General features: G+C 41.9%; 1 protein-coding gene across 2 annotated transcripts in view; it reads right to left on the bottom strand.

Annotated features, from left to right (window-relative positions):
• The window catches only part of CMTM8 (CKLF like MARVEL transmembrane domain containing 8), a 39,396-nt gene extending 15,601 nt beyond the window's left edge, over positions 1–23,795 (bottom strand). The window contains exon 1 of one of the 2 annotated variants that reach the window (XM_075083308.1): positions 23,461–23,795. In XM_075083308.1, coding sequence (XP_074939409.1) covers positions 23,461–23,634 — 174 coding nt within the window. In that variant the 5' untranslated portion in view covers positions 23,635–23,795. The remainder of the gene's footprint in view (positions 1–23,460) is intronic. The other variant, XM_075083309.1, reaches the window with a different exon arrangement.
• Between the last annotated feature and the right edge of the window lie 3,985 nt (positions 23,796–27,780).

Here is a 27,780-nt window from a genome sequence, read left to right as displayed (position 1 = left end):
GGCAAGAGCAGAGAGAGGGAGGCAGTTAGTGGCTGGCACGCAAGTGGGAAATTCATTTTTCTGATCAGAATGGGTACTGAAATACTGCAGTGCTGCCTAAGCATAAAGACAACAGTATCTGAGCAAAATGCAGCAGCACACCCCAATTTCATGTTACCTTAATGAGTCTACCACATACTAAAATGACTAAATCACAAAGGTACACCTTCTCTAGCCACCACTGTTGACCCCACTGACCACACTGCAACTCATATGGTGCTCCGGCTCACTGCAGCTGACAGCTGAGAAAAATAACTCAGGTGCGAGAGAGTAAGGAAACTGTACTGTCCATCCCAGCAGTGTATTACAATGCTCAAACATTGCTTCACCTGAGAAATATCCATGGAATGTGAGAGACCAGAGCTAACATCAGTAACACAGACAAAAAAGAGACTGCTTAAATTAAAAAAGCAAGAGATGTTTTCTGGAAAACACAGGCTGCCCCATCTCCCATCAGAATTGTGCAATCACTCCAAAAGACTTTATTTCTTACAGTTTCTCAAGAAGTTCTGGGTGAAAAAATAACTAGAGGTAGGGTAGTGGATATTCAGAAGGTAAACAAGAAATAAGACTGCTTGGGTTGGAAATTTTGTTCCATGTGATCAAAAATGTCACATCAGAAGATTAGAAACTGTTAGGAAAGGAATAAAAAAATAAAAAAACCCACCAAAGAGAACATATCACAGTGCTTTATAAATCAATGGTGTACCCATGTGCTAGGTATGTTCTGTTCATTCCTCTCTCCCATTTCTAAAATAATTCAGTTGGATTATGCAAGGCGCAGAGAATGACTCCTGCAAGAAAAGAAAGTTAAGGTTGGAAAAAAATATTATTCCAATTTTCTGTTGAACTCTGAAGGAGAATATGACAGAAGTCTGCAGAATGGCAGGTGGCATAAAGGAAGGAACAAGGACTGGATTAGGACTCACAACACAAGAAGCATCCAGCTAAATTATCAGGCAGAAAGTTGAAAAAACAGCAGAAGGAAGTGATATTTAAAAAACAAAACAAAAAAAATCAAGAAGAAGAAAAAAAGCAATACATAACCAAATTACAGAATTCATTGCCACAGGAAACATCATACACACACCTGGAAGTCAAGTCAGCCCTGTCTGTATATAATACCTAACCTTCAGCTCTGAAAATTCCTGAACGTGCAGTTTGCTAGAAGCTACAAAACTATAGCAGAGAAGGCTCTTGCCATATGTACTCCTTCTTACGCTCCTTCCTAAGTTTTCAGTATCAGTAATTATCAGACACTGAATTCTGGACTAAACAGACCACTGACCAGATCCATTACAACCGCCGTTACTAACTTCTGGTTTTAATTTTCCTTGCTGTTCTGCAGGACACCCTGGCAACCAAGTACTGGAAGCTGCAAAGGTGTTAATAGAAAAGGATGGGATGACATGCCACATCAATATACCATTTGTTTCTAAAGTCAAATTACTAGGAATAATCTCAAGCAACGGTAAAGAAACTGGCTTGAATTATATCATCATAAAAATCTATCTTCTGGGCAGAGCAGTGGTTGATCTTTAACAGGTCATTAAAATGTGTACAAAGCATAAAGATTGGTCCTTGTCCCAGGGCACTTTCCACATTAAATGCTTAAGTTTTTTGAGGGCTGTGTTCAGGAGCACACTACTGTTTACTGATGCCTGTAAATTCCAACTTAATGCTTGTGTTTTGCCTGAGGATCTGCACCCACAGATATTTATATAGGTTACTATGCACTACACATTTAATAATTTATATGTCCTTGCTAAAACAGTGCTAGCCATCATTTTAGCTACATAGTTACAGCAGAAGACATAGCCTCACCTTTGCCCATAGTGTTCTATTTTCTGATTAAAGTACCCTTATGCAGAATGCAGTGCGACAGGCCCATCCCAGATCAGTCAGGAGAAAGACCTGCAGCCAACCTCCAAGCTGCTGCAGCTGACCAGGAACGCACCAGTTACTGCTATCAGCGGCTCCATCAGGGCCACAGTTTAATGTAAAAATAAAGAGGGGTGGTGGAAAACACCACCAAACCCAAACAGCCTGTCCTAAAAAGCACTTACTCACCTCTCCAGAAGGCCACCCGGTGAGACAGTTGGAAGGCAATGACCTCCACAGCGCTTAATCTCTAAACATGACCTCAATGCAAGGAGACAGCCTGGCCTCTTACCTAGCAAGAGGGATGCGAATAAAAGGAACAGTGCTGCTCCCTCTTCCTTCCACTTCAGCAAGGCCTGGCTGCAGCAGGGATTACTCCCACCACCTAGCATTTCCCAAAAAGAAACACCTTGCTATTGTGCAGCAATGCTGCTGATTTCAAGTTCACTGTCTCCACAGTTTCCTGACAGAGTTGGGAGAAGTGGTACTGCTCCAGGAAACACCACAGTATCATGGAGCTTGGAATTACTCACTGGAATCCTGCTATGCTTTGCTCTTCAGCAGCAGAGAAAGGAAGATGTAAAGTAGTAGTATATTAGATCCAAACATAAGATAATCTGCTTTTTCAGTTACTTTCTGAGGAAATTTTCACTTAATGATCCTTTCGAGTATGAATTTTAAAGCAGAAAATCACAAAGCAAAATAGTCACACAGAGATACACACAGCACAGGATACTTATTTGTTTCCTAGCAGTTGCTTTTGTGCAGCCTCTAGAGGTAGGATTTTCTGGAGGAAACTTCAAGATTCAGTACAAACACCTTAAGTTTTAAAAATAGCACATATATTCCATACTCCAATAATTCTTTCTTTTTAAAAAACCCTGGTTATAAACCGTCAAGATGGGTTAAACTAAAAAGTTAAATGCTTTTGTATTTTAACATTCAAATACTACTGCATTTTAGACCTCTGAGTAAAAGTTGTAGCTGATTTATTTGAGAAGTGACATTCACAAGTTGGCCCTTTAAAAGTCCTGTCCTGTACAAGCAGTACAGAAGCAAAAATACATCCTATATGACCTACATAAGACACGCTAGTAGTTAATTGAGTTGATTTAAGTCCTGTGATCAAATTCATACAATGATCCTATGATCAAATTAATACAATGCTGTATAATTTCATTTATTTCATTTTTAAAATATCTTCATACTACAAAACTATGTGCAGATTTGAGAGCTCATATTAGTAGTGGACTCCAGATACTTGGTGGAAGGACTTAAAAGGACTTGCAGTGCTTCTTTACTGCAATTTAAATTTAAAAAAAAAAAAAAAAAAGCATACTGGCAGGATCTTTCAATTCTTTTGAGAATTTTGAAGCCAAGATTTGGACAAAGGAAGACATTTTCTCTCCTCACGTTCAACAAGAATGACTACGGATGATTTTGTACCTCTTCTCAAGACAAAAGGGGTTTCAGGAGTGCAGCTGCAGTTTAACCATGCAATAGGGTCTACCCCCTCCCAGTTTTTGGTTTAGGGGTTTTGGGAGGCATTTCTTATGTGGGGCAGATGACAAACTTAAGATACTGCCTTGTATTTGTTGAAATATAGTGACTGGTTCACAAATACATGGGTGTTTTTCTGAGAAGGGCTGCAGGCTTTCAAGTCACATTAGAAGAGACATATTTCTGGAGGTAAAGACCATGGCATAGCCCTTGTGCTCTGAATAGTTTCTCCTTTATAAAGCGCACATACAAACTGTGAGCGTGCAGGTTTAACCTGCTGCGTACACTGAATATGTGGTTGTCTTTGATACTTTTGGAAGTGCATTGTCAGAAAATTATTCCCCTTGCACAGAAAAATTAGAAAAAATGAGAAAAGTTTCAGTAATCTCTTTTCACTTTTTATTTTATTATTTAAGCTGGAAAAGCTCAGAAGTTGATTCTGAGCTGAAAATCTAGAGTGTCACAGGTGTCTGCCTGAATGTGTCTTCCCCAACGTGGATATTTATTATTCTTTTTATTACTACAACTACCATTGTTTCTTAATGGAACATGATGGTAGGGTTTGTTCTTTCGTTTCAATAAATTCATGTAAGTGAAAAGAGGTTGGAGTTACTTATGTGTTCTTCTACCTTGATCTTGCCTCTTCTATCTACGTACAAACTTTTCCTTTGGAAGAAGTTTTACAGCACTCCATCTTCCTTTCTCCCATCTTCCCTGAAGGCAAACAGTTCCTAAGGGTATAAAAATACCAGCTTCTCAATAAATGGCAATGATTTGTGTAAGTCACTTTTAACATGGTGCATGTGTACATGTAAAATACACACACCCACAAAGAAAGTCATTCTGCCATCATTTGTACGTTAATAAGGTGAACTATTTTTAAAAGAGAATTCGTAACAATGGTTACTTATGAATTATGGCTGATTATTTATGTAGTCCACTTTGTTTAAATGGTGTCTATGTTCTTCAAGAGAACAATGCTGTGTACAGCTGCTTTATTAATAATGTCACTGGGTCTTTGTTGCTATTTTTATATCCCCATCTTCCTGTTAGGCCATGTAAATAGAGATGCCTATAATTAACGGACGCACAGCATTGTTTCACAAATCTTAGCTGTTACATTAAAATAGAAAGCTTATTACTTCTTTGGGAATAACTTTTATTTTGCCCTATAGTTAGGATACACAGTCATAAAGCCAGATATGATGCAATGGAAAAATCAAAGACAGTATCTGCTAATAAAGGCTATGCTGCATTCTACATCCATTTAAACAGGAGGAAAGCATCAAATGCTCATTCAAAAAATCTATTTTTTTAAGTTTTAAAATTAAACTTTTCATTTCCAGCTGAACACCACAGAAATTGGTGTTGTACAATACAGAATTTTTGCTCGCTGTGAGACAAAATCCTCTAGTCACCAAAAGCTGTAACAGTTCCCCTTGCCTGACTAACGAAGACATGAGAAAATAAGTCTGCATCCAGATCTGTTGTTGTCTGCCTATTTAGAAGCTTACTGTACCTCTTGACTATTTCAGTGTCAAGTCCCAAATATAAACGTCCAATCCCAGGAGCCATTATCCATGTTTTTAAGTACAGATTAAGGATTTTACAAGGACTGATCCACACATTGTAGATGTAGCTCATTGAAAAATCTTTTTCCTTCTCTGGCAAAATTGTTTTCTTTCCTGAATACATTCTGCATTAATAACGTAGGAGAACAGCATGCCTATGAATATTTAACATTTGCATATGCTTTTCTGGAGGCGTTTGTGTTCACAGACTTCACGGTCAGTAGGGACCATTTTGGCCATGTGTGCAATGGTATAAAGATTTCAACCTACAACATGCTTTTTGGAAAGACGACATCCTTGGTGTAGACGTTGCAATGATAAGATTAATCTTGTCTCTAAATAAAATGCAATAATGCCTGTTACTCTCATTTCTTAAAAACCTCAGCCCCACTTCTCATCTGAATTTGTCTGAAGTCAGTTTCCAGGCATGCCCTTTTCTGAAATCTCCATCTGTCACCAATATATCAAAGATAGCTTCATGCTAAGAGCAGTATTTAAAATTGTTGACAAGACACAACTGAACAAGAAATAATCACAAATACTAACATTGCTTCTGAAAAGAAGCTATGCATCTTTTTTTCCCCTCCCTTTTTTTCCTTTCACTTTTTTCCTTCCTTTCCTTTTTTCTTTTCATCGTAGTAGTAGAAGGAGTTTACTTTGAAGGAATAAGGAACTGAGCAAATCCAGAATTAAGTTTTCAACTTAACTGTCCCATAATGAATGCTTGCAGAGAAGTTTAGGGTACAAAAGCAACTTTAAGATGAATGATTATATGCAAGTGAAAATATTAATGCCAAAGGAAGAAAATTAATTGGACCAACATGTAGAAACACACTGTGGATCAGTAATGCTTTTGGAGAAATCCTTGTTAGCATGCTCCATAACTTTATTTTTAAGGTTTTGAAGAAAAAAGTCCACAACCCAGAAGGACTTTCCACAGCCTGTCAGCTCTCCATAATAAATACTAAAGTGGTACATGCAGCAAAAGAGAACAAAGTAAAAAGCTCTGTGGGATACCTGACACTTGAAATTCAAACTACGAAAGTCATAAATTAAGTATATATGTCTGTGTGTGAGGCAGGATATAATGTTCTCCAACTGCTTCAATGGGCCTTGTGTAAACAAAGAACAGAAAAACTGGCTTCAACTGTCAGCTTTCCAGTGCAAGGAAAAAAAAAAGTCTCCAATCAAGAAAAAATATTTCAGGGCCTGAAGACATTGGCTTATTCAGATTTAAATAAGTGAGCAGAAATGATTTAACGTCCCTCAGATGTCTACTCTGCTTTTTTGCCAGAGGTTGCTGCCCTGCAAGGGTGGCTGCATATAAAGCTGCTCCTGAATTACCACACTCTGCTGCCCAGTTTATTAGAGGTAAACAAATCACTGGTTTGGATTATCACCATATGCTGAACTGTGAACCGCAGTGAACAGGAAGGCATGGAGACCATTTAAGATCTACCAGCCTGAAATCAGAACTTCTGTATTTGCCTCCTGTAATACATAAACACAGAAAAGTCAAGAAACAAGCAGGAAAAAAGTCTTTCTTAGCAGCTGCTCTCACTGAATGCACTTATGCTTCACTATCACCAAAACACAGCTAAAAGATTTAGGGTTTTCAAGCATACTCAATTCCATTTCTCTCTCTAAATCTGATTTTCCAATACAGTTCATTGATGTAAGAACTGTTACAAACTACAGGGATTACTATGGATTAGTGGATCCCCCATGCCTGAAGGAGAAGTGTTTAGAGCTATTACGCTTCACAGCGGAAAAGTATTCCCCATACATTCTCCTTCTAGCTCCTCTGCAGGCACAGCACTTTCTTCTGGGAGATGAGGATGGTGTTAGCCTGAAAACTGGTACACCCTCCAAGCATAACATTGAATCATGGAATAGTTTGGGTTGGAAGAGACCTTTAAACGTCAGCTGGTCCAACCCCCCTGCAGTGAGCAGGGACATCGTCAACTAGATCAGGTTGCTCAGAGCCTTGTCCAACCAGACCTGGAATGTTTCCAGGGATGGGGCATCTACCACCTCTCTGGGCAACCTGTTCCAGTGTTTCACCACCCTCATTGTAAAAAATTTCTTCCTTATATCTAGTCTAAACATATCCTCTTTTAGTTTAAAACCATTACCCTTGTCCTCTCACAACAGGCCTCTTATATAGCAAAGTGTGCCCACAGTCCTAGCACAGATCTTAAAATTCAGGCAGATCTCACCATGAGATCAAAATGTTGGTCTAAAATATAAGCATTGCTTGCTCTCCATCCCATCCAACCTCCCCAAATTGCCTGCTTTACAGAATCTGAGTCAGCAGATCAGGACACCAGCTCTCTCTCAGGGCATGGTCTCATGCATAAGCATAAACTAAATTGTGAAAAGAGAGGACAAGGCTACTACACCATCAACCATTGGCAGATGAGTAAGGCAGATAACTAGAGGGAAGTCACCTTGTCAGCCTTCAGCACCAAGTTTTTATAGATTCATTAAGGTTGGAAAAGACCTCTAGGATCAAGTCCAACTGTCAACCCAACACCCACATGCCTCCTAAACCCATGTCACAAAGTGCCACGTCTACATGCTTTTTGAACACCTCCAGGGATGGTGACTCCACCACCTCTCTGGGCAGCCTGCTCCAATGCCTGACCACTCTTTCAGGAAAGAAATTACTCCTAATACCCAGTCTAAACCTCCCCTGGCGCAGCTTGAAGCCATTCCTCTTGTCCCCAACACCCACCTCGCTAAAACCTCCTTTCAGGTAGTTGTAGAGAGTGATAAGGTCTACCCTCAGCCTCCTCTTTTCCAGGCTAAACCACCCCAGTTCCCTCAGCCACGCCTCACAAGACTTGCTCCCTAGACCCTTCACCAGCTTTGTTGCCATTCTCTGGACATGCTCCAGCACCTCAATGTCCTTCTTGTACTGAGGGGCCCAAAACTGAACACAGGATTCGAGGTGCTGCCTCACCAGTGCCAAGTACAGGGGCACGATCACTTCCCTACTCCTGCTGGCCACACTAGTCCTGATACAAGCCAGGATGCTGTTGGCCTTCTTGGCCACCTGAGCACACTGCTGGCTCATGTTCAGCTGGCTGTCGACCAATATCCCCAGGTCCTTCTCTGATGGGCAGCTTCCCAGCCACTCTGTCCCAAGGCTGTAGCGTTGCGTGGGGTTGTTGTGACCCAAGTGCAGGACCCATCACTTGGCCTTTTAAACCTCATACAATTGACCTCGGTCCATTGATCCAGTCTGTCCAGATCCCTCTGCAGACCCTTCCTATCCTCGAGCAGATCGACACTCCCACCCAACTTGGTGTCATTTGCAAACTTACTGAAGGCGCACTCAAACCCCTCATCCACATCATTGATCAAGATATTAAACAGAACTGGCCCCAAAACTGAGTCCTGGGGAACACCACTCATGACCAGCCACCAACTGGATTTGACTCCATTCACCACCACTCTTTGGGCCCAGCCATCCAGCCAGTTTTTTACCCAGAAAAGAGTACACCTGTCTAAGCCATGAGCCACCAGCTTCTCTAGCAGGATGCTGTGGGAGACAGTATGAAAGGCTTTACAAAAGTCCAGACAGACAAAATCCACAGGCTGTCCTTCATTCACTAGGTGGGTCACCTGGCCATAGAAGGAGATCAGGTTGGTCAGGCAGGACTTTCCTTTCATGAAGCCACGCTGGCTGCACCTTATCCCTTGGTTGTCCTGCACATGCCTGGTAAGCACACTCAAGATGAACTGCTCCATGATCTTCCCTGGTACCAAGGTCAGGCTGACACACCTGTAGTTCCCTTGATTCTCCTTCCAGCCCTTCTTGTTGATGAGCGTCACATCGGCAAGCCTCCAGTCATCTGAGACCTCCCCTGTTAACCAGGACCGCTGATAAATGATGGAGAGTGGCTTGGCGAGCTCCTCCGCCAGCTTACTTAGTACTCAGTACTGCCATATCCCATCTGGCCCCATAGACTTGTGAGGGTCCAGGCAGCTCAGCAGGTCATAAACTGTTTCCTCCTGGATTATGGGTGGTTTGTTCTTCTTTCCATCCCTGTCTTCCAGCTCAGGGGGCTGAATATCCTGGGGATAACCGGTCTGACTATTAAAGACTGAGGCAAAGAAGGCATTAAGTACCTCAGCCTTCTCCTCATTCTCTGTGGCAAAGTTCCCCTCTACATCCAAGAGAGGATGGATATTCTCCTTGGCTCTCTTTTTGTTGTTAATGTATTTACAAAAACATTTTTTGTTATCCCTTACAACAGTGGCCAGATTGAGCTCTAGCTGGGCTTTTGCCTTTCTAATTTTCTCTCTGCATGACCTAATGAGATCCCTGTACTCTTCTTGAGTTGCCTGCCCCTCCTTCCAAAAGCAGTAGATCCTCCTTTTTTTCCTGAGTCCCAACAAAAGCTCTCTGTTCAGCCAGGCTGGTCATCTTCCCCACCGGTTCATCTTGTGGCACATGGGGACAGCCTGCTCCTGTGCCTTTAAGACTTCCTTCTTGAAGAATGCAGTTTGAGTTGCAGAATTTGCAACTGCTTACCAGCCAACCACTTCCGCAGCACTCAGGTCACAGTTCATCTTGGTTTAAGGTGAGGGCAACTGTGACTGGGTCAGCTGTTCGTTCAGTGGAGGCCATGACCTGACCTGGCAGGCAGCTGGCAGTACCACATCCCAAAATGCAGCAACCGACTTTGTCGAAGGCTATCTGCATCTGACCTGCAACTCATTAGCAACAAGCAATGCAGCAAACGCACCAAACTTATGAGGAGAGCTCTAGGTAAGGTAACAAAAGCCCAGGAGCTGAGACTGAGGGTATGCTCTGCTCTTGTAGCAGGTTCCCTTCCCACTCAAGTGGTTCTTCTGAAAAACCCGAGCCTTTTCCTGTACTTCTGTTTATATTACACCATCCCTAATATACACAAACAACAAAGTTATATTTACTTAGCTAATTTCCACCCCTTTTCCCTTTCTCTTTCCTCAGATTTGGATCACAGCTTTCTTCTGCCCAGTATTTTCTTCCCTAGAATGACAATAGGGCAGATACAATAAAGAGGTGTTACCAGTCTTTGTTCAAATACTCTTTGTTCAGTATTTCAGCTATTTACCTCCCACTTAGGAGTTCCTGTTTTCCCACTGAGGGGGGAAGGGAAGGCTGTCCATGGCGGCTTTTTGTTCAAAAAGTCTGTGTGCAGTCTGAGTTATTTAGCACATTTTCCCTCCAAAGCATAATACTAGTTTCAAATCAAAGATAGAAAATTAAAATCAAAGAGGGAAAATTCTCTAGACAGCTCAAAAAATCTGACCACAAAAACAGTATTTTGCAGGTACCGCTTTCTTCAAGCTACCAACTATTCCTATATCAAAATCCACACACATTGAAAACTCAGCTCGCTACCATTAACTGTGCACAAACACAGAGGCACATAATGTAACCTCCTACTGCCACAACAATATTACAGGTCTTAGCAAGTAAAACCAAGAAAGCAGAAAGGAATTAGGCCACTGAAAGACATAACTAGCTGGGACCTTTGCTAGTTCACACAAAGGGAAAAGGAAGAACACAGCATGCATAGCAATTTGCCTTTGATACAGGAGAAGGCATACGTCGTTTGATAATCCAGTGATAAGGCAGGAAAGCCACAGGACACACTCATCTGTTGGACTGAAGAAACATGTTTAGATCGACATTTGTGATGATCAGGTGTTTTGACATCTAGGATTTAATAGTATCATGAGGTTATGGCAATGTGAATGTAACAAAATGAGTAATGCTCCATCACGAAATAAGATACCTACTTGTACTGTGGGATACATGACCATAGGGAGCTTTAAAGAAACACGTAAATTAGACATTTAGGTTATAAAAGGGCACATCTGAGGAATGGATCTGCACAGCTTCCCCTTTTATCATCTATCAGCTACTCTATTCAAGCCAAAGAAACGGCACGTACCAAACAGGTAAACAAACTGGTAGCACATTGCGGGGAATCTTGGTAACAAGTAGCTTAACTGTGCCTTTAATTTTCCCGAAGTCAGTTTTAGCGCAGTAATCAACACAAAAAAGAAAAAGTGTTAATTATGTTCCTCCTAATCTCAGTCTAGCTTGACAGCAAGTACTTCACACAGGGCTATTGGAGAGGAAAGGTCTTAAGGGAGGTGGTCTCTTTTATTAGGCTAATCCATAGAGCTGGTAAATGAAACAAATGGGGAAAGCTTCTGGGCATATACTTTCTTCAGCACTGAACGGAAGGAACAACAGAGCCACCCCTTTACTAAATGCTAACAAGTGGACAGGAAACGACTAGCGGAAAGGAGCTGCTGGTCTTTAAGAGCCTGACAAACAATATAAACCCCGATTATCATGCATAGTCTTCGCAGTAGGTAGGCTTTCATGTTCGTTTTACTTCATGTGCGGATATGTTGGGATGACTGAAGTCAATAGGAAATTTGCAACCGGTTTTAATAGCATCAAAAATTGATTAATTACAACCTTCTCTTCATAACAATACCGTTTGTGTACATTAGATCTTAGTCTGAGTTCATTCCCACCAACTCACCTGGACTTTATTTGCACCTTTTCTTAGGGTAATCTTGTTTGTATACACTATGTAATCTTACAGAAACAGCAGCCACCACAAGTCAAAAATATGTGTTCTTTTAAAATGTAGTTCTCCATTTTTATTTTTTTTTTAACTAAGACCTAAACTGAAGAGGCATTTTGAAATAAAGCTCAGTTTTTAAAGTGAAAATTACTTCAGATGTGGGTTGGTTTGGGTTTTCGGTTTGGTGGGTTTTTTCTGCGGGGTGGTTTTTTTTTTTTGAGGCTAGCATTCCACTATTCAGCTTAATAAGAAAGTGAAAATTAGATGTAAGCAAGCTTAGAGAATTACATTTCATTTATTGCTGTGTACTCTCTTTATTTTTAACTGGACTTGGTAAAACATTTTCTAAGAGACCCCATCTCACCTATAACACATTATCTTGACTTGCTTACTTCAGGCAAACATTTCCTAGATAGTCCTCTGTCACTGTATAAAGAGAATGTCAGGTTCTTTGTACAAGTGTCTTGTCATGATTCATGATTGCCAAAGTCTAGCAAGAAATCCCAAATTTGAACAAAATGTTTGGAAACCTTATTCTCCTGGCTAAGATTCCTACCCTTTTCACTGAGAAGATAAACAGGGAAAATTCTTTGCATATACCAAAGGGAACAATGAAGATGTAATTAGTAATGTAAATTGTTTATCATTATTCGACTCTTGTTAAGTCTCATCATTCAATTATAGTTCTATAGGCCTGTGCAATATGTTAAAAACTGGTTTTATACATCTTCAGATGGAGGTCATAATTCAAACAGAAAACAGACCACATGAGAACCCAGATGTTAAAGCAGGTCATTCCTTTCCTCTTGCACACCGCCTTTTAAAGGCAAGTCTCGTTAATGCAAGAATCTACTCAAAACAGTAGAAAAAGGATTGTGGTTTTCCAAAAATAAGTATAGTAGTTTCTCAATGACAACTATATTTCTGTCCAGTAGGAATTTTATATGGCATCCAGACTCTGACATTAGCCAAACTCCTGTGCATTTGGTGAAGAAAAAAGAACACCAATACTGTATGAATTTGTACTGTGCTATATCTTAGTAATACCACAGAGAAGGAGAAATATTTAATCTTGGAGGTCAACTGGCAATCCACAGTAGTAACTGATGTAACTGCATTGTACAGTCCAATGAACATGGTTTATGCACATGGCATGGCTTTGAAATATAAATCAGAAATCCCAACAGAAATCCTACTTTTCCATGTATCCTGAACTTCTCGTATTGAAGAACTTTTCAGCCTTTTTCTAAAATCTTTAATTGAGGTCATCACAAGATAGTGGTAGGTCTGACAAAAAAAACAAGTCCATCCAACCTGCTCTATTCCTATGGCTTAGCCAAAAGCATTTGTTTATTTAAAAGAAAGCACCTGCCGCAATGCAAAAACCAAACATGTCGCAATAGTCACCAATAACCTCCTAAATCACTGTGTCGCTATAAGTATTTCTAATATTCTTCTAAAATACTACAGTATTTTTCCATAATTTTGTCCACGTAGAGCTTTATGAAACCATTAAAGATAAATGTCTCATACTGAGCAAAGCCTGTTCTTTCAGTTGCCTCACACCTCCTTCTTATAAGGCCCCATTTTGGCAAATTCTTATTCTTCTATGTTGATTATCTGTGCCAAGCCTGAGGAAAAGCAGTCTGGTGAAGGTCATTGAAAACAGGCAAGTTGTCCTGAGCTGCTGGGCAAGCAAGGCTTGAAGGAATGAAGGGACAAAAAAGCACCCACAACTAAACGAGTTGGAAAGGCAGGACTTGTGCATTCTTCTGCCTCTGTCCCAAGAGGCAGAGACAGGCACAAACATAAGTTGAAATACTTTCCGCTAAGCATGTGACAATGCCAGAAATAAAGTTCTTCACACATCTTAAGTCTATCATTAGCTAAGTACCCGTTATGGTATAGTCTGTAATTACATGACCACGTACTTTCCCCTTCTCCATACCACCACCTGCGTAGAGCAACAGAAGGGAGAGCTTTCTTCAGTACTAAGGCCTACCACTATTTTGCTTTCTCCTTGTTTATTTGTGTGGCCTGCAGACTTGTTCCCAGTGTGCAACTCAGGGCTTTGTATCCATGTGGGGTCTTTAAAAATACTTTGTTATCTGAATTATCTCACAGGTCATTAGTATAAACATTTCTGAGAGATAAAGAAGTACAGTATCCCAATTTTACACACAGCACAGTAAGATTAAGGTCAAAAGTACTTGCTAAATTTCACTGGAAAACCCCTTTTCCCCACAGAACTTAAAATGGCACTGCACTTCGCCTCTGTAGCTGAAGTCAGTAGCAACTGTGTTCTGCAACTGCAAATAATTTCTTTCGCATCTCAGACCCAAAGCTGGGGATGCAGAAAACAAGGAGAAAAGCAAGCACACTGAAATGCCAGGCTTACTTGCGTGATCTAGCACCCCGCAGTAACACTGTAGTGCCAGCAGAAGATAAAACTCAGATTTTCCAAGGAAGCAATTAGCCAGGAGACCATCATTTGAATAATCCCTTTCCTTACTCATGACATGCCTTCCTTCAATGCACAGTATCCCAGTAACTCCCAGAAAAACTCTCCTGTGCAAAAGTTTCTCTCCATGATAAAAGTTTCTTGATAAAAATAATGTGATCATGCAGGTTTTGACTGAATTCCAGTGCCCGCACACAATCCAATATCAAACCAACGCTGCTGGGGTGAGCATCAGTTCTGGCTCTTCTTAATTTCCAAGGTCTTCAGATATAATAATATTTTTTAATGGTTTTGTATGTGCCTGTACATACACAAGCTCTTTGAAACAGCATATGATGTGACTGGCAGCAAGGTACATCATGGTGTAGAAATTGAAATAAAACCAAATCAATGCAGATTCTGTCATTTTTGGGTGTTTTTTTCCTCCTCTAAGGATTGAATAAAAGCACTGCCCTCCCCAGCATATATCACAGTTGTGCTCTGAGCCTGCAGAGGATGACTGTGCATTTGTTTATGCTTTCCAGTCTACAGTAGTAGTAGCAAGTACCCAACCACTGATTCACCCTTCCTTCACCTGATCCTTGTCAGAACCTGCCCTACAGTGACTGTCTCCAGTTGGAGACAACCAAGGCTGATTTTATCAGTTGCAGTGTCATTTTAAAGATACATTGCAGAGGCTTTGCTTTTGTTAGAGGATTTTTTTACCTGTTCCCCTGTCCCCCAATGCTTTATTCCTGCCTGCTACAATCTCTGTCTCCATTTTTAAAATTTCTCCTACAATTACTCATACTCCTCTCAAACCTGCACTGCCACATTCAGCTATTAGCTGCTGCAGGAGCTGCAGCCTTGGGAATAGCACTACTGCTAAATGAAGAGAACAGATGCTAGAATATGTGTTAAAGGACTCTTTCAAGTAATCACTATACACACATACAAAGGAAAAAAAAGGCGGGGGGACACACACCCTGTAAGTGGCTGTACAGCTTCCAGGCTAAATAAATAGAAATAAATGGAATCTGTGCAAAACAGTGTCACCTTTAATATATTTAAATCCAGGCCTGGACATAGAAGTCACATTTAAAGCTGGTGATACAAACCAGTCTTGTTTTTGGGTATGAAGCAGAGGTTCTTGACAGGTTTCCTTTCAAGTTGTGCACATCAGGCCATCAGCTAAACACAAGCAGCAATTACCAGAGTATGATAAGAGAAGCTGCTTTCCCTACATGGCCTCTTTCCAGTCATACCTAGCATTTTTCGATATATTTATTCTTTGTAACTAGGTTATGATATATCAAAAACTGACAACATCTGACTGATTATTACCACGCTTACTTAGTCCACCTCAGTTCTACAAGATCTGATTTTTGCGCATCTCATATTGGAGTGGAAACATTGTGGCTGCCCAGAACAAACTGCTGGGACAGCATCCCTCTAATGATACCGATTTGTTGAAAATGTTTTTGTTTTGCTTTGAAGATTTTTGTCTCAGCAAACTTGTGGTTGTACCAGCATCATCTGCACACCCATACCTTGCAAAAACGAACCGCGTAAACAACTCAATATTGGGCTATAACTTGGCAAAAATGCAGGTCATGCCCAGGACTGATCCAAGTCCCTGTAACAAAGCAATCTGGCAAAGCCTGGATCCAGTGTTAATGAATGTGGAACCAAGACCCCAGCCTCTTTCAGTTCACTAACATAAGCTTAACATCAAGCTTTCCTTGGACCAGACCCAGCTCCCACTGAAAGCAGTAACTTGATTTTTTCCTTACTCAGTCCCTTCTTCATTGGAGTTCTACTAGCCTTATACCTGAGCCGCTCCTTTCAGAGGCAGGTGAATCAGTGCCAGCAGCTTCCATGGGGACTGGCTCAGGCCACATGAACAGAACTACCTTGCCAAAGGTCCGATGGACACCAAAATCTATTTGCTATTTGGGCCTAGAAAAGCGGGCTTGGTCCTCTCTGCAAGGACCCTGCTTTCTACTGATTTTCTGGAATTGAGATACAAAGAAGTGCAGAAATATCACACTGTTGCAATATGTACTTTATCCAAAAGAAAAACAAAGCTAAAAAAATACACAAATACTTATAGATATATATGTAAAAGCAGGACCATTAGAAACTGACTGTATGGCATTATTACTCCCAGGAGAGACCGGGAAAAGCAGCAGGCTGAATAAGAAGGGACTCGCCAAACAAGGCAGCACATGGTTATTCCCACTACGTTTCCCATTCAGAAGGGCTCAGAGTCCCTAAGAGAATTTTTCTGTGGTTTTGAGAATTCAATTTTTAAGAAAAATCCTTGAGCCACTGCTGCTCTAGCCTTGCCCGATGCTGCTCTGCAGTCAGTGCAGAACATAGGACAGAGGAGACACATCCACAGGCTCCCCAGGTACGTAGGAGTGCTCCCAGCATCCAAGGGCAGGGAGTGAAAGGCATCTGCTCTTGCTGTAAAAGTAGCAATTTGTTAAGGGTTAAGACTAGGAGTCAGAAACTTGGAGGCCATTTATGATTTTGCAAGAGTCCTGTGTGATTCATAGTCAATTAACTTTTTTGTCTTCATCCTTTCCCCGCTCTCATTCTTACTACACTGCCAGGAAATATAGGAAATATACCTCTTCATCATACATGGCATGGAAAATGTTCTTTTTAGATAGGCATACACTACTTTAAGATCCTCTAATTTGAGGTCTTAACAGCATCTAATAAATCAGTCCAAGAAGAAGCCAAGAATCCTCCTGCAGAAAGGGGAAAATAAGAATATAACATGAGGGGAGAAAACAAGCCCCAAAAGAAACCAACAGTCACAGAGAAAAGGGAGACAGACAAGTCCAGGATTTGTATTCATTTTAGTACAAAATGTAGCATCAAGTATCTCCATCATTTACTGTATCTGACAATATCACTGTCTTCACAAGCAGCTCAGTTCCCATAGTACAATTACCCAGGGATGTGGGACTTTGGGGTGGGGGAATGTCTTCCATAGCTTCCACGATGATTTTTATTGGACCACCTGGCATAGCTGAAAAAAGGCAGTTTTCAGGGATGCAGTCCACATCTTCCTCCAACTACATCACCAACCTTTGTCCTCAGGCCATGATGGTTTGGGATCCACAAGAGATCCATGAGAGACCATGATGGTCCTCAGCACTCACCCTCACGAGTCACACACCCAGCCACAGCATCATGCTAAAGCCAAGTGCCTAGTACACTGTACCTACTCCATTAGGAATAATGGGAAGACTGCACATTCCACCAACATACAGTCACAGGCTACTGCAGGCCAAAAAGTTATTTTAAATTAGCTTTGGGTTGCATAAGATTTTTTTGTAGGTACAAAAGAAAGAAATTGTCTTCTAGAGTTTGGGAGGGGTGAGGGAAAAGGAATTACATTATATCCACTATCCACCCAAGAACAAAGTTGATGTTTAAATATGTCTTTAAAGCATTCTTCTCATGAAGAGATAATGACATTTCATACATATTGTACCTTAACCTTGAGATATTGAGAACACTTTGCATTTTTGACCTTTTGTAAAATACCTGCATTCAGTTTCAGAGCCATTTTCACCCTCTTACCATGTCAGTCCCATTACTGTTCCTATCTGCACTTGGGGCACGTTACAGACAACACTTTCCAAAGCTTCTGTGTCCTCTGTCCCCCAAACAGTTCTCTCTTCCCAAGGAAACACCCTGATATTGTCTAGAAAACCAAAGACCTCTAAGGAAACAGAACTTCAAACAATTTTATGATTCTAGAGGAAGATGGAAATCATATAGATGTGTGTATCCACTACACTAAGGACAGTTACGCTAAGGGTTAGCAATGGAACACCACCACCTGAAAAACGGAGAAGAGAAACCTGGCTGCAGTGGGAGTTTTATCTGATCAAGAGCAAAGGAGAGAGCTTAGACTTTATATTGTGTGTTTGCTTATTCATGCACAGGAAGATGAGGCTATTGACTAGTACAGGATACTTCTTTTCACTCATTAACTCAAAGTGAATTGTTTTAAGACCACGCTTCCGTACACCTCCTCTAGGCAAAGAACTTGTTCAACACATCAGAAGGTGCCTCAGTGCTGTCAACTGCATGCAAGCAGACATGCTATGACTGGAGTAAAAACTGCATTGTAAGAAGGAGGGAAAAAAAACCCAAAACAAAACCAGGAAAAAAGTCTCTACGCTTCCTGATAGAAGAGAAAGTCTTGCTACTCAGGTGAGGAAAGGGGTTTTATGAAGCTCCCTCTGTGTTACTGAGGGCTATCCATGAACTGGGGGTGCAGAAGCAGCATGGGATCTATACACAAACTCTGAACTGCAGTCAGAGAGGGCATAAGACTAAAAGAAAAAAAGCTAAGTGCACTTAGTTTAAAGAAGTACAATTTTTTTTTTGTTTAGGTTTTTCACAGCAGATGGTCCCACTGTATTACTTTTGTTTTTCTTAACATTTATATTATTTTATTGCCAACTTAATTCAAAACCTAAATATCTGTAGAAGATTTTTATGCATCTCAAAAAAAAATAAAAGGGTAGAGGGAAGCCTATTAAACAAACATTTGGACATGTCTAGTTGTTCTGGTTTTGGTAATCTCAATATCTTAAATCTGACATAACTTTCAACATCTATTTAATAGTTTGAGATTCACCACTCTACCAGAATAAACAAATTTGACATGATTTCTTTTCCCAGTTAAGCCTTCAAAGATCTTACATTTGAAGAATAATGAAATAGCGATCAAAAATACTTTTATTTTCCAGAAATGTAACTTCAAACCATAATTTTATGTGGTACCAATAATGGAAATTACCTCCTATCAGGTTTTTATTTCAAGTACATATTTTATTCTGGGTATTTCACTCAAAGAATAATCTGCATAGAATAGCATGAAGAAATGCAACTGTAACTACAATTTACTAAAATTTACACCACCACAACCTTTTACTTGCAGCAGCAGCATAACCATCCGCCAAACCCTTCCAAGCTATGTAGTCTGTGTTTTTGTTAAAGACAAATAGCCATTACAAGCCTTAAAATTAGCAGGGCAAGTTTTATGAGAGACTGTATCTTCACAATACTGGTGTGAAGCAACAGTCTGAAGGAATCAATGTCATTCTTCTAGAAAGTAAATATTTTTATAACTACATCCATAGCAACCACAAAACTCTCCGCTTCTGCAAAGTGATCCATAACGCTTGACTTCAGAAGCTGGTTTAAAGCTCCGAGAAGGTATCACTAGCCATCATTTATCTTGGCCATAAAATTCCCAGAAAGAAAAAATATAGTCTTTCTGGGCCATCATTGTACAGAAAAGAAACACTCAAAAAACACCTCTAAAAATTGCTATACTTGCTTCTTTTGAAAATATAAACCCTCCTTGGGGGGAATTTACACTATAGGAATAAGTATCAATTACCTTCTACAGGATATATTTTTACTGCAGTGTCAACTCAGGTGACTGACATCTGACTTAAAGACTTTATGTAACACCACTTACGTCTTATATACTACTTTTTACCGATAACTCTCAGTGTGCCTTTCAAAGATTTGCATCTATATTCCATGAACAGAGAAGCCATTCAGAGAAGTTAGAGAGATGCAGATAAATTCATTGTCAATAGTCACCAGCCAGCTAAGGCCAGTGAATCCAAGCCTCCCAAGTCAGAAGCCCCTGTGCTGTTCAGCAAGTGTTATTACTTCTGCATACAAGTAATTTGGATAAGCGTCCACACACCAAAGCTGTGTTTTATGCCAGCTCCCAAAGGCCTCTCTCAGAAATCCAGTGGCATTTTCTATTTTGCTCTTTGCACTGAAATAGACTGACCCCAATTCTTTCCCAGTAAGTGGCAGGAAACCTTGCATGCTCTCTGGTCACGGAGGCACATGTAAAAGGCAATGGAAATCTGTCAGCACCAGGTAATTTAGCCTACACTTCAGGCTGCAGTTCTGCGCTCATTCATACTAGATGTGTGCAGTGCTAGACCAAATGGCATTACAAAGTTAAGCCTAACCAGGTTGGGGTACATGACTCCATTACTGCTGACTATGCAGTCAACCTCATCCCAGATTTATGCTGGCTTTAAACCAGCTATGTAAGGGACAGATAACACCTGATCCATCATAAAGCCTGTCTGTACAAAGCTAACTTATTTTGAACAAATTGGAAACAGCAGACTGAGTTAGTAGCAGACCAGTGTTTTGCGGCATTGCAAAGAATCTCTTAGTAGGAGCCGTTAAGCTGAATTTACTGTGCCATTAAACCACAGCCCCAGTGTAGAACTAGGGTGGTTACTAGTGCACATGAAAACCCACCCAGCAGTGAATTCATCTTCACAGCACCCAAACTAGGGAGGTAAGAGCAAAATCTGATCAAGATCCTTCATTTAAAGGACTGAAAGAATTTACGTGTTAACTTTGTGCTTTTCCATTCTCTTTGGTTGAAGAATAACACAGATTTGCCCTTTGCCTATACAGAGAAGGAAGCTCCAGTTTCAGAGCCAGGAGTCACAGACTGCACTCCTCTTGCTGCATGCACGTTGCTGACTGACAGTGGCAATAATCAAATATTTATGCAGCCCCACGCTCAGAACACTTAGCACTGTTGTTTAACAGCCCTAGCTTAGCTTTAACACAGTATCCTGATGAACATGGGGTCTGGCAGATAAGCAGCTGCAGTGATAACAGATACTACTAAAAACAGTCCTCTTCCCTGTCCATCTCACAGGTGTCTCCAGAGCAGGGGCAGCAGAAGCAAAGGTATCCTCTTAACACAGCTGCTGCACTTCAGAGCTTGGTACTTAGACTGAAAATGATCTATCAGGCTGCAAACTTCCTGAGACTGAAATACAGACACACATATGAGTTCGTCCCATTTACAGGTTTGCAAATCCTTCGCCAAAGGATTGTGCTGTGAGCTGCAGGATCAGTACTGAGGGTCAAAAATATCCTGAAGAGCCAGTCTATGTAGTCAAGCCACAACTTTTACATATATATATATATATAAGATGATCAGAACAAGCAGGAACGGACTGATTTAGGGTACACAACTCCATTACTGCTGAATATGCACAGCCAATTCTGAAATTGAGACCTTCTGTAAAGTTAGTCATGCTCTTTTAATGCACATTTTTCTCTCAGAAAGAAAAGAACATACAGAACTGGTGGAAAAGGTTTGACCAAAAACCAAAGCCAAACATACATATACGCATACATAAAAACTGTTTTATTTGATTTTAATGACTGGTTTTATTTCAGTTAATTCCATATCAAGGTATTCACTAATATGTTTTTCTTTTCCTTTAATTTCACAGAACAGCTACTCTACACCTGCTTTGAAATAAGTGGGGTCAAGAACCAGAAGTATTTCCTCAAAGGCAGTATCTAGCAATACTCTACACTTTTGTAGGACCTGCCTTGTTGCTTTCAACTTTGTCTTTAAACTGTCCTCCATTCTCTCAAATACATCATCACAAACCAGTGTAAGTTCATCTACATTAGAGACTTCTGTTGGCTCCTCTGAGTTGGCCAGGAACTGCACACCTTCACATGTTCATCAATAAAAATACATGGAAGCCTGTGGCGCAGACACAACTCTACTCTAGCCTACAAAGTCAGGTAGCATTGAGGTTCTTTCTGAAGCTGGCAAATGTGTTCTCAAATACTTATGAAACTTAAACCAAAACTGGTTCTAAATGCCAATACCAATGGACTCATGTATCTCAAAACTGTAGCTGAAGGATCATTTTACAGTTATTCCAGGAGCCAGGAATGGCTGATAGGAAACAAAGTCCCCCTAAAAACCATAATCACTCTGTTTAGAAAGGTAAGCTACAAAAACATCACCTGCCAACACAAACTAGAAAGCACACTTCCAACAAAGAGTAAGCAAGAGCCTGTCCATGCCCTGCGGCCACATAGCTCAATGTAAGTGCAGCTGATACAGTATTCGCAGCCAGGCTGAATACACAAAGTTCCAGCAGGGCTTGGGAGAAGCCTTGGGCACCTCTCGAACAATCTACAGCAGGATCACTCTTCAGATAAAGTACAAGACAGGTTCATAATTCTGTTGTAATTAGTAACTGGAAAAGAGTGGAAAAGAAAGCAGCTTTTCTTTAAAAAACTAAGACTTCTTTATTCACAGATCTATCACAACTCTGACAGCGAAGCATCCCCTGTACTTAACTGAAACAAGTATACCATCACCTACCTACTAAAGATCACCAGAATTCTCAACCATGCCAGCATACACAGTACCAGCTGGTAGCAGGCTCTGACTTCACACCCTCACCACTACTTGCCCGCGCAGCAGCTGGAATCTCAAAGCGCATCCTCTCTCCCATGGCACTCTTCCTACCAGAGGTCCTACGACACGTCAGCCTGAAACTTCGCTTGGTTATTTCAACTTTGAAGTCAGCAAAACCAACAGTCATTCCACTGCTCTGGTGAAGCACAATGTTTTCAAGCCTTGAAAATTAATGCAGTCAGATAAGTTAATCCTTCCAGCATCGTCAAAGCAAAAATATCACAGAGGAAACTCAAAAAAATTAGTTGGGGCAACCAGGTCTTTAAGTTCCTTAACTCTTAATAGTGTAGATGAGCAGACTTAAGAGAAATGTATTATTTTTTAAGTGGAGTTGCTGAGTATCTGTTTCTTAATGCACCGAGAGTCCCGCCAGACCACAGAGGGGTCCCAGCATTGTGTTGCGCACTGACTACCGCTAAGACTGAACCCCGCGCTGCCTGCCCGTCTGTACGTTCATTTACACCTTATAAAGTACCTGCAAAAAATTAAAAACGCTACCAAGACCCAAAAGGTGTTAGTTCGTATGCTGCTCTGCACAGGTATATCTAATCCCTAAGAGAATAAGGAAATGATTGGGTTGTTGGTTTTTTTTTAATTGACCTACAAAATGAAGATAAGTTGCCTAATTAACTCTCGCATCACGGTTACCTGCATGCTATAAACTACACAGAGTATACAACCAGTGTAGTTAAAGAAAAGCCTCCAAAAGTCAGTTCCCGATCTGCCCAGACTCACTTTCCCGCCACGAGAGGTGATGACACCACAAACACCGCGGGAGACTAGAGAGACCACAGGTGCCCTGTATCGCTTTTGTATTTGCCGATAGTTTCGAGGCGGGAGCCTTGTGGCCGCCCCCCCCCTCCCCTGTAAAGCCGCCCTTGTTTCCAAGCCGCCCCTTCCCTCCGCTCTACCTGCCGGTTCGGACCCATGGAAGCCGCCTCAGGTGATGCTCTGAGGGGAAACCGCCCAACCTCCCGAGAAGAGCGGGAACTCTCCACAGCGGTGACCCCAAAACCTGCCGAGCTCCCCCGAGCCGAGCCCCTCCGCGCACCCCCCGGGACCCGGCTCCTCCATGGCCGCCGCCTGCCCGGGGTCACTCACGATCTCGGTCACCATGAGGAGCCCGGGCAGGGTCCGCAGGAACTCCCTGTCGTAGGCGAGGGTGCTGGAGCTGGCCGACAGGTTGGCGGTGAAGGAACTGCTGGTGGTGGTGACCGTGTGGGAGCGAGGGCGCGGCGGCTGCTCCTGAGGCGGCGGCGGCACCGGCGGCTCCATGGTCGGCGCCGCGGGGCTGTCCCGCGCCTCCCGGCCAGCCCCGAGCGCTGCGGCGGGAAGGAGGGAGGAAGGCAGGGGCAGCTGCCGCCTCAGGGGCGGCGGGAAAGGCGCCGCCGCACGCCGCTTTGTGTGGCCCCGGCGCGGCAGGCAGCCCCTCGCCTCAGCGCGGGGGGGGGGAGGGTGCTCGGCGGCCGGCCCCGGGCGGAGAGGCGGGTCCGGTGGGGTGCCGCCCGCCCAGGAGGCCAGCCCAGCCCTCCCGGTGCGGTCCCCGCTCCCGCCCCGGGGACAGCCGCCTCACGGGGCGGGCGGCAGCACCCTGAGGGGGTGTGAGGAGCGGCCGGTATGGGGTTCCCCGGCCCGGGTCGGTGGTGCGGGGCATCCCCAGCGCTGGGAAGGGCCCTCCGAGGGGGCTACGCGGAGCCCCTCTGAACAAGCTCCTGACCTCCCGCACTTTCATACACGCAGAGGCCTTGGGACCGCATCCACTTCCAGCGCGGCCAAGGAGCCAGGCTGAGCCAGCAGCCCTCTGGAAAAACACCCAACGGGAAACCAGGCCATAGCCTTATGGGTGAGCACGGTTTTGGGGGGTCCAACCCCAGCTGCCTACCATCATCATCTATCTAGACCATCACCCCTGGCTCCACAGACAGCAAACATTGACAGGAGGCGTGCTGGCACTGCGGGTTGCTGTCCCCACTGGCTGCCATTGCTCGTCAGTGGCACGCTGTTGGGAGAGGAACCACGGCAAAGTGCCACAAGCAGGGAACCACAGGCTAGGAGATACCACAGCCCGCTCAGAGCTGGAAATGGGGGTTTAGCTGGGATCTGCCAAACAACCAAGAGCCTCCATGATCCAAAAGACTTTTTAAAAGCCATGAAAGTCACTGGAAATGGAAAATATGAGGTCGTTATTGGCCTACTACCTGACAGTCTCAAGCTGTACCCTAACCTATATTTTTCAGTAGTTTTCCAGTCTAAAGTGTTGCCTTTTAAAAAACAAAAACCGTTTCCAGGTCATTTAAGAGCTTCTGAAGTGATCTTCCATTTCACAAAAAAGCATGGTGTTTCAACAACAAGCAAGAAGGTTAGAGGTTTTTTCCAATGTTCAGGAATTCTCGTTAGCAAAGCATGTGCATGCAGCAGCTCAGTAAAAATGAAGTGTTTTCCATATGTCTGGTGGCTATTGTCCTCGAATTGTTTACTGCTGCTCTCCTACTGGCTAACCAAGGATGGATTTTGCAGTATTATCTTTTAGCAAGGGATTGAGTCAGCTGGGGAGGGAGGAGGAGGATGGCAGAATTTCTCCCAGAAGTACAAGAAACATGAATTACCCAAATTAACTGGTTCTCGTGCATGGTTGTGTCTCCACTCACAGTGTAAGTGTGTTGCAGCGCAGGCTCCATGGGCTTCTCGGAATGTATGTCTTGGCTCGGGCTCTGTGGAGCCTTCATGTACTCGTAAGCACTGGTGAATTTTTTATTTAAGATGGCAGAAGAACTGTGGCAGAGTTTTGCAAACATGAACTGCATGTCATCAGAATGAGATGCCAGCCACTCAGCATGATGTGATATACAGAACACATAATTTCTTTGTGAGGAAAATAAAAAAGACCATTAGCAAACCACACACAAACCATTTAACACAACATCTCAGTCACAAATGAGAAATTTTACACTTTCTTGCAAAACCAACATTTTTTTGTGGAGTTACCAGCATTTCTGTATTGATTGCATTCCTATTTTATCCCTTTCTCTTAAATAACAGCTGAGGTTTTAAAGGAACAGAACACATCTGTGCACTGGTCTGTTTAGAGACCTGCTTCAACTGGCTTGCAAATAAAAAGTGCTTTATCTGATTGTTCAGCAGTGCCAAGCTTCCTTCGACCGCCAGAGAAGCTTTGAGATGCCCCTGTTGCTGCTCATGAGAATCCATTGTAACAGCAGTGATTTTCTCCTCTGAAAGGCTCTTTATCTCTTCAGTTTCTCACCTATAAGATCAGTAAGTAAAAGTGAGTAAATGTGGGGCTAAAATTCATGCCAATAGTGAAATGAACACAAATTTCAAAATGGTTTGGGTCATTCAAATCACTTTCCCTTTGAGAGGTGATTTGTTTTACACTGGATGTATATTCTCACTGTGTTTCCAGGACATTATTCAGTGGTCTCAGTTTTGATGCTCAAAGCTAAAACTCTGTATTTACTTTGCTCCCTGAACTTCTGGAGATTAGTGTTGTTTCTCTTTCAACCACTACAATCAGAGCAATAAACTTCATTGCTTTTGGTCTGCACATCTATCATTTGAACATCCCAGGTCCTGTGGGAAAAAAAAGAAAGAAAAAAATCCTAAAACCAAACCTGTTTGAACTATATTAAATCTATTAACGTAGCATAAGTTTTCAATGTCTGTTGTAGAGGTCTAGTATCATGACTAATTCAACAGGAACTGGACGGCTACATTTCTGGGCAACTTCTCTGAACACTGGCAGCTACTCTGGCTTCCCTAGTTAGCACATTTTTCTCTGGTAAACATATTCAAAGAATGAATTTCACTAGAAAAAGGACAAACACTTCCAGAGCTTTTCTGTATCACTAATATTGCAGGAAGCAAATTTCATTTGTTAACTTGACAACATAATACTTTACATTTTGAATGTTGACTGTGAGGCTCTAATATTTTGTTTTGCATCCTTGCACTGGAAAGCCTGCAGGGACCATCTGAGCTTAGCTAGATATTTTTACATGTAGATAACATCAGAAGCAAAATAATTGAATGCTGCTGCTTGAACAATCAACCTTTTATTACAGGACTACCAAGAGAGAAGAAGGTGGCCCATTTTCTGTATTTTAAATTAACCTTTCAAGGGAAGGATTGGTGAGGCTTTTAAACACCGGTCAAGATTGTAACCTCTGTTTGTCAACTGTTACAATGAAGTAAAATGCGATTAGAAAAAGCCATGTAATTTGGTGAAGCCTTTCAATGTAAATGTTTTAGTAAAAGCAAAATAGCTGATACAAGTATTATCAGGTTTCTAAGTAAAGGGCTTATTCCTGAATGTCTCAGTATCTAATTTACAGATTCTTCCATTTAAGCTGGTTTGGTTCTCAAATCCTGAGGTATCAACATTTTTGAGATTACTGATCGAGCTCTCTAGAACTACCTTCTTAGCAATAATCTTGCCAACTGGAAGTGCTAATTAAAGTAGACTCACAGGCCCAAGGTGTGGAGCTGACTGGAATTTCCTGAACTGTTTTTGAAATACAGCTTCCCTTCCCCCCTCCCAAATCCTAGAATTTTCAAATGTCAAAAGTTATTCAGACCTTTTTTAGGTAAGTAAAACAAGTAAACCTATAAAGGGAAAGGTGATTGAGATTTTTCACTGGTCATCAGCAGATTTTAGTCAACAACAAAAACTTACTCTTTCTAAACTGCCTAGGAGTAGTCTAAGAAAGCTAAGGGTTCTTGTCTGAAGAGGGCAAGAAAGGAATTGTACTTCCCATGGAACCCAGGTCATACGTAAGGAACATGGATTCATGTCGGATGTCCAGGACAAACATTATCACCCTTGACATCCCACTGTGCTAGTCTAAGGATGACATATTTTTGGTTAGCATTAAATAAAAAAATGTTTGGAGTATTTCCTAATAGCTTTTTGGAATCAGCAACATGTAGGCTTTGAGCTACAAACTTATTTAAGTAAATAATTAATAACATATGTTACTCTTTGGTGGCTTATGACCATATGGAAAAGCTGATTTCTACTAACCCAAACCAGAAATACTTGATTTGTACTTTGGTAGTGACATGTGCTACATGATCAATCAAGGCAGGTGACTCTGTGTGTGAACTGGTATTTCGCGAAGTAAAGATGGTTTGCATGATTGAGATACTTGGATCTTCTAATGTTGCTGCAACAGAGAGAGAATAGATAAGATGCCCGTATTTTCAAAATGCCTATTATGATAGAATCATAGAATCATTACGGTTGGAAAAGACCTCTCAGATCAAGTCCAACTGCCAGCCCAACAACCCCATGGCCCCAAGTGCCCCGTCTGCACTTTTTTTAAACACCTCCAGGGATGGTGATTCCACCACCTCTTTGGGCAGCCTGTTCCAATGCCTGACCACTCTTGCAGTAAAGAGGATCTG

The sequence above is a fragment of the Phalacrocorax aristotelis genome, chromosome 2 (assembly GCF_949628215.1).
Source record: "Phalacrocorax aristotelis chromosome 2, bGulAri2.1, whole genome shotgun sequence".
NCBI classification, from domain to species: domain Eukaryota; kingdom Metazoa; phylum Chordata; class Aves; order Suliformes; family Phalacrocoracidae; genus Phalacrocorax; species Phalacrocorax aristotelis.
Note: the sequence above shows the minus strand (reverse complement) of the source record. Positions and strands in the feature narration are given on the sequence as shown.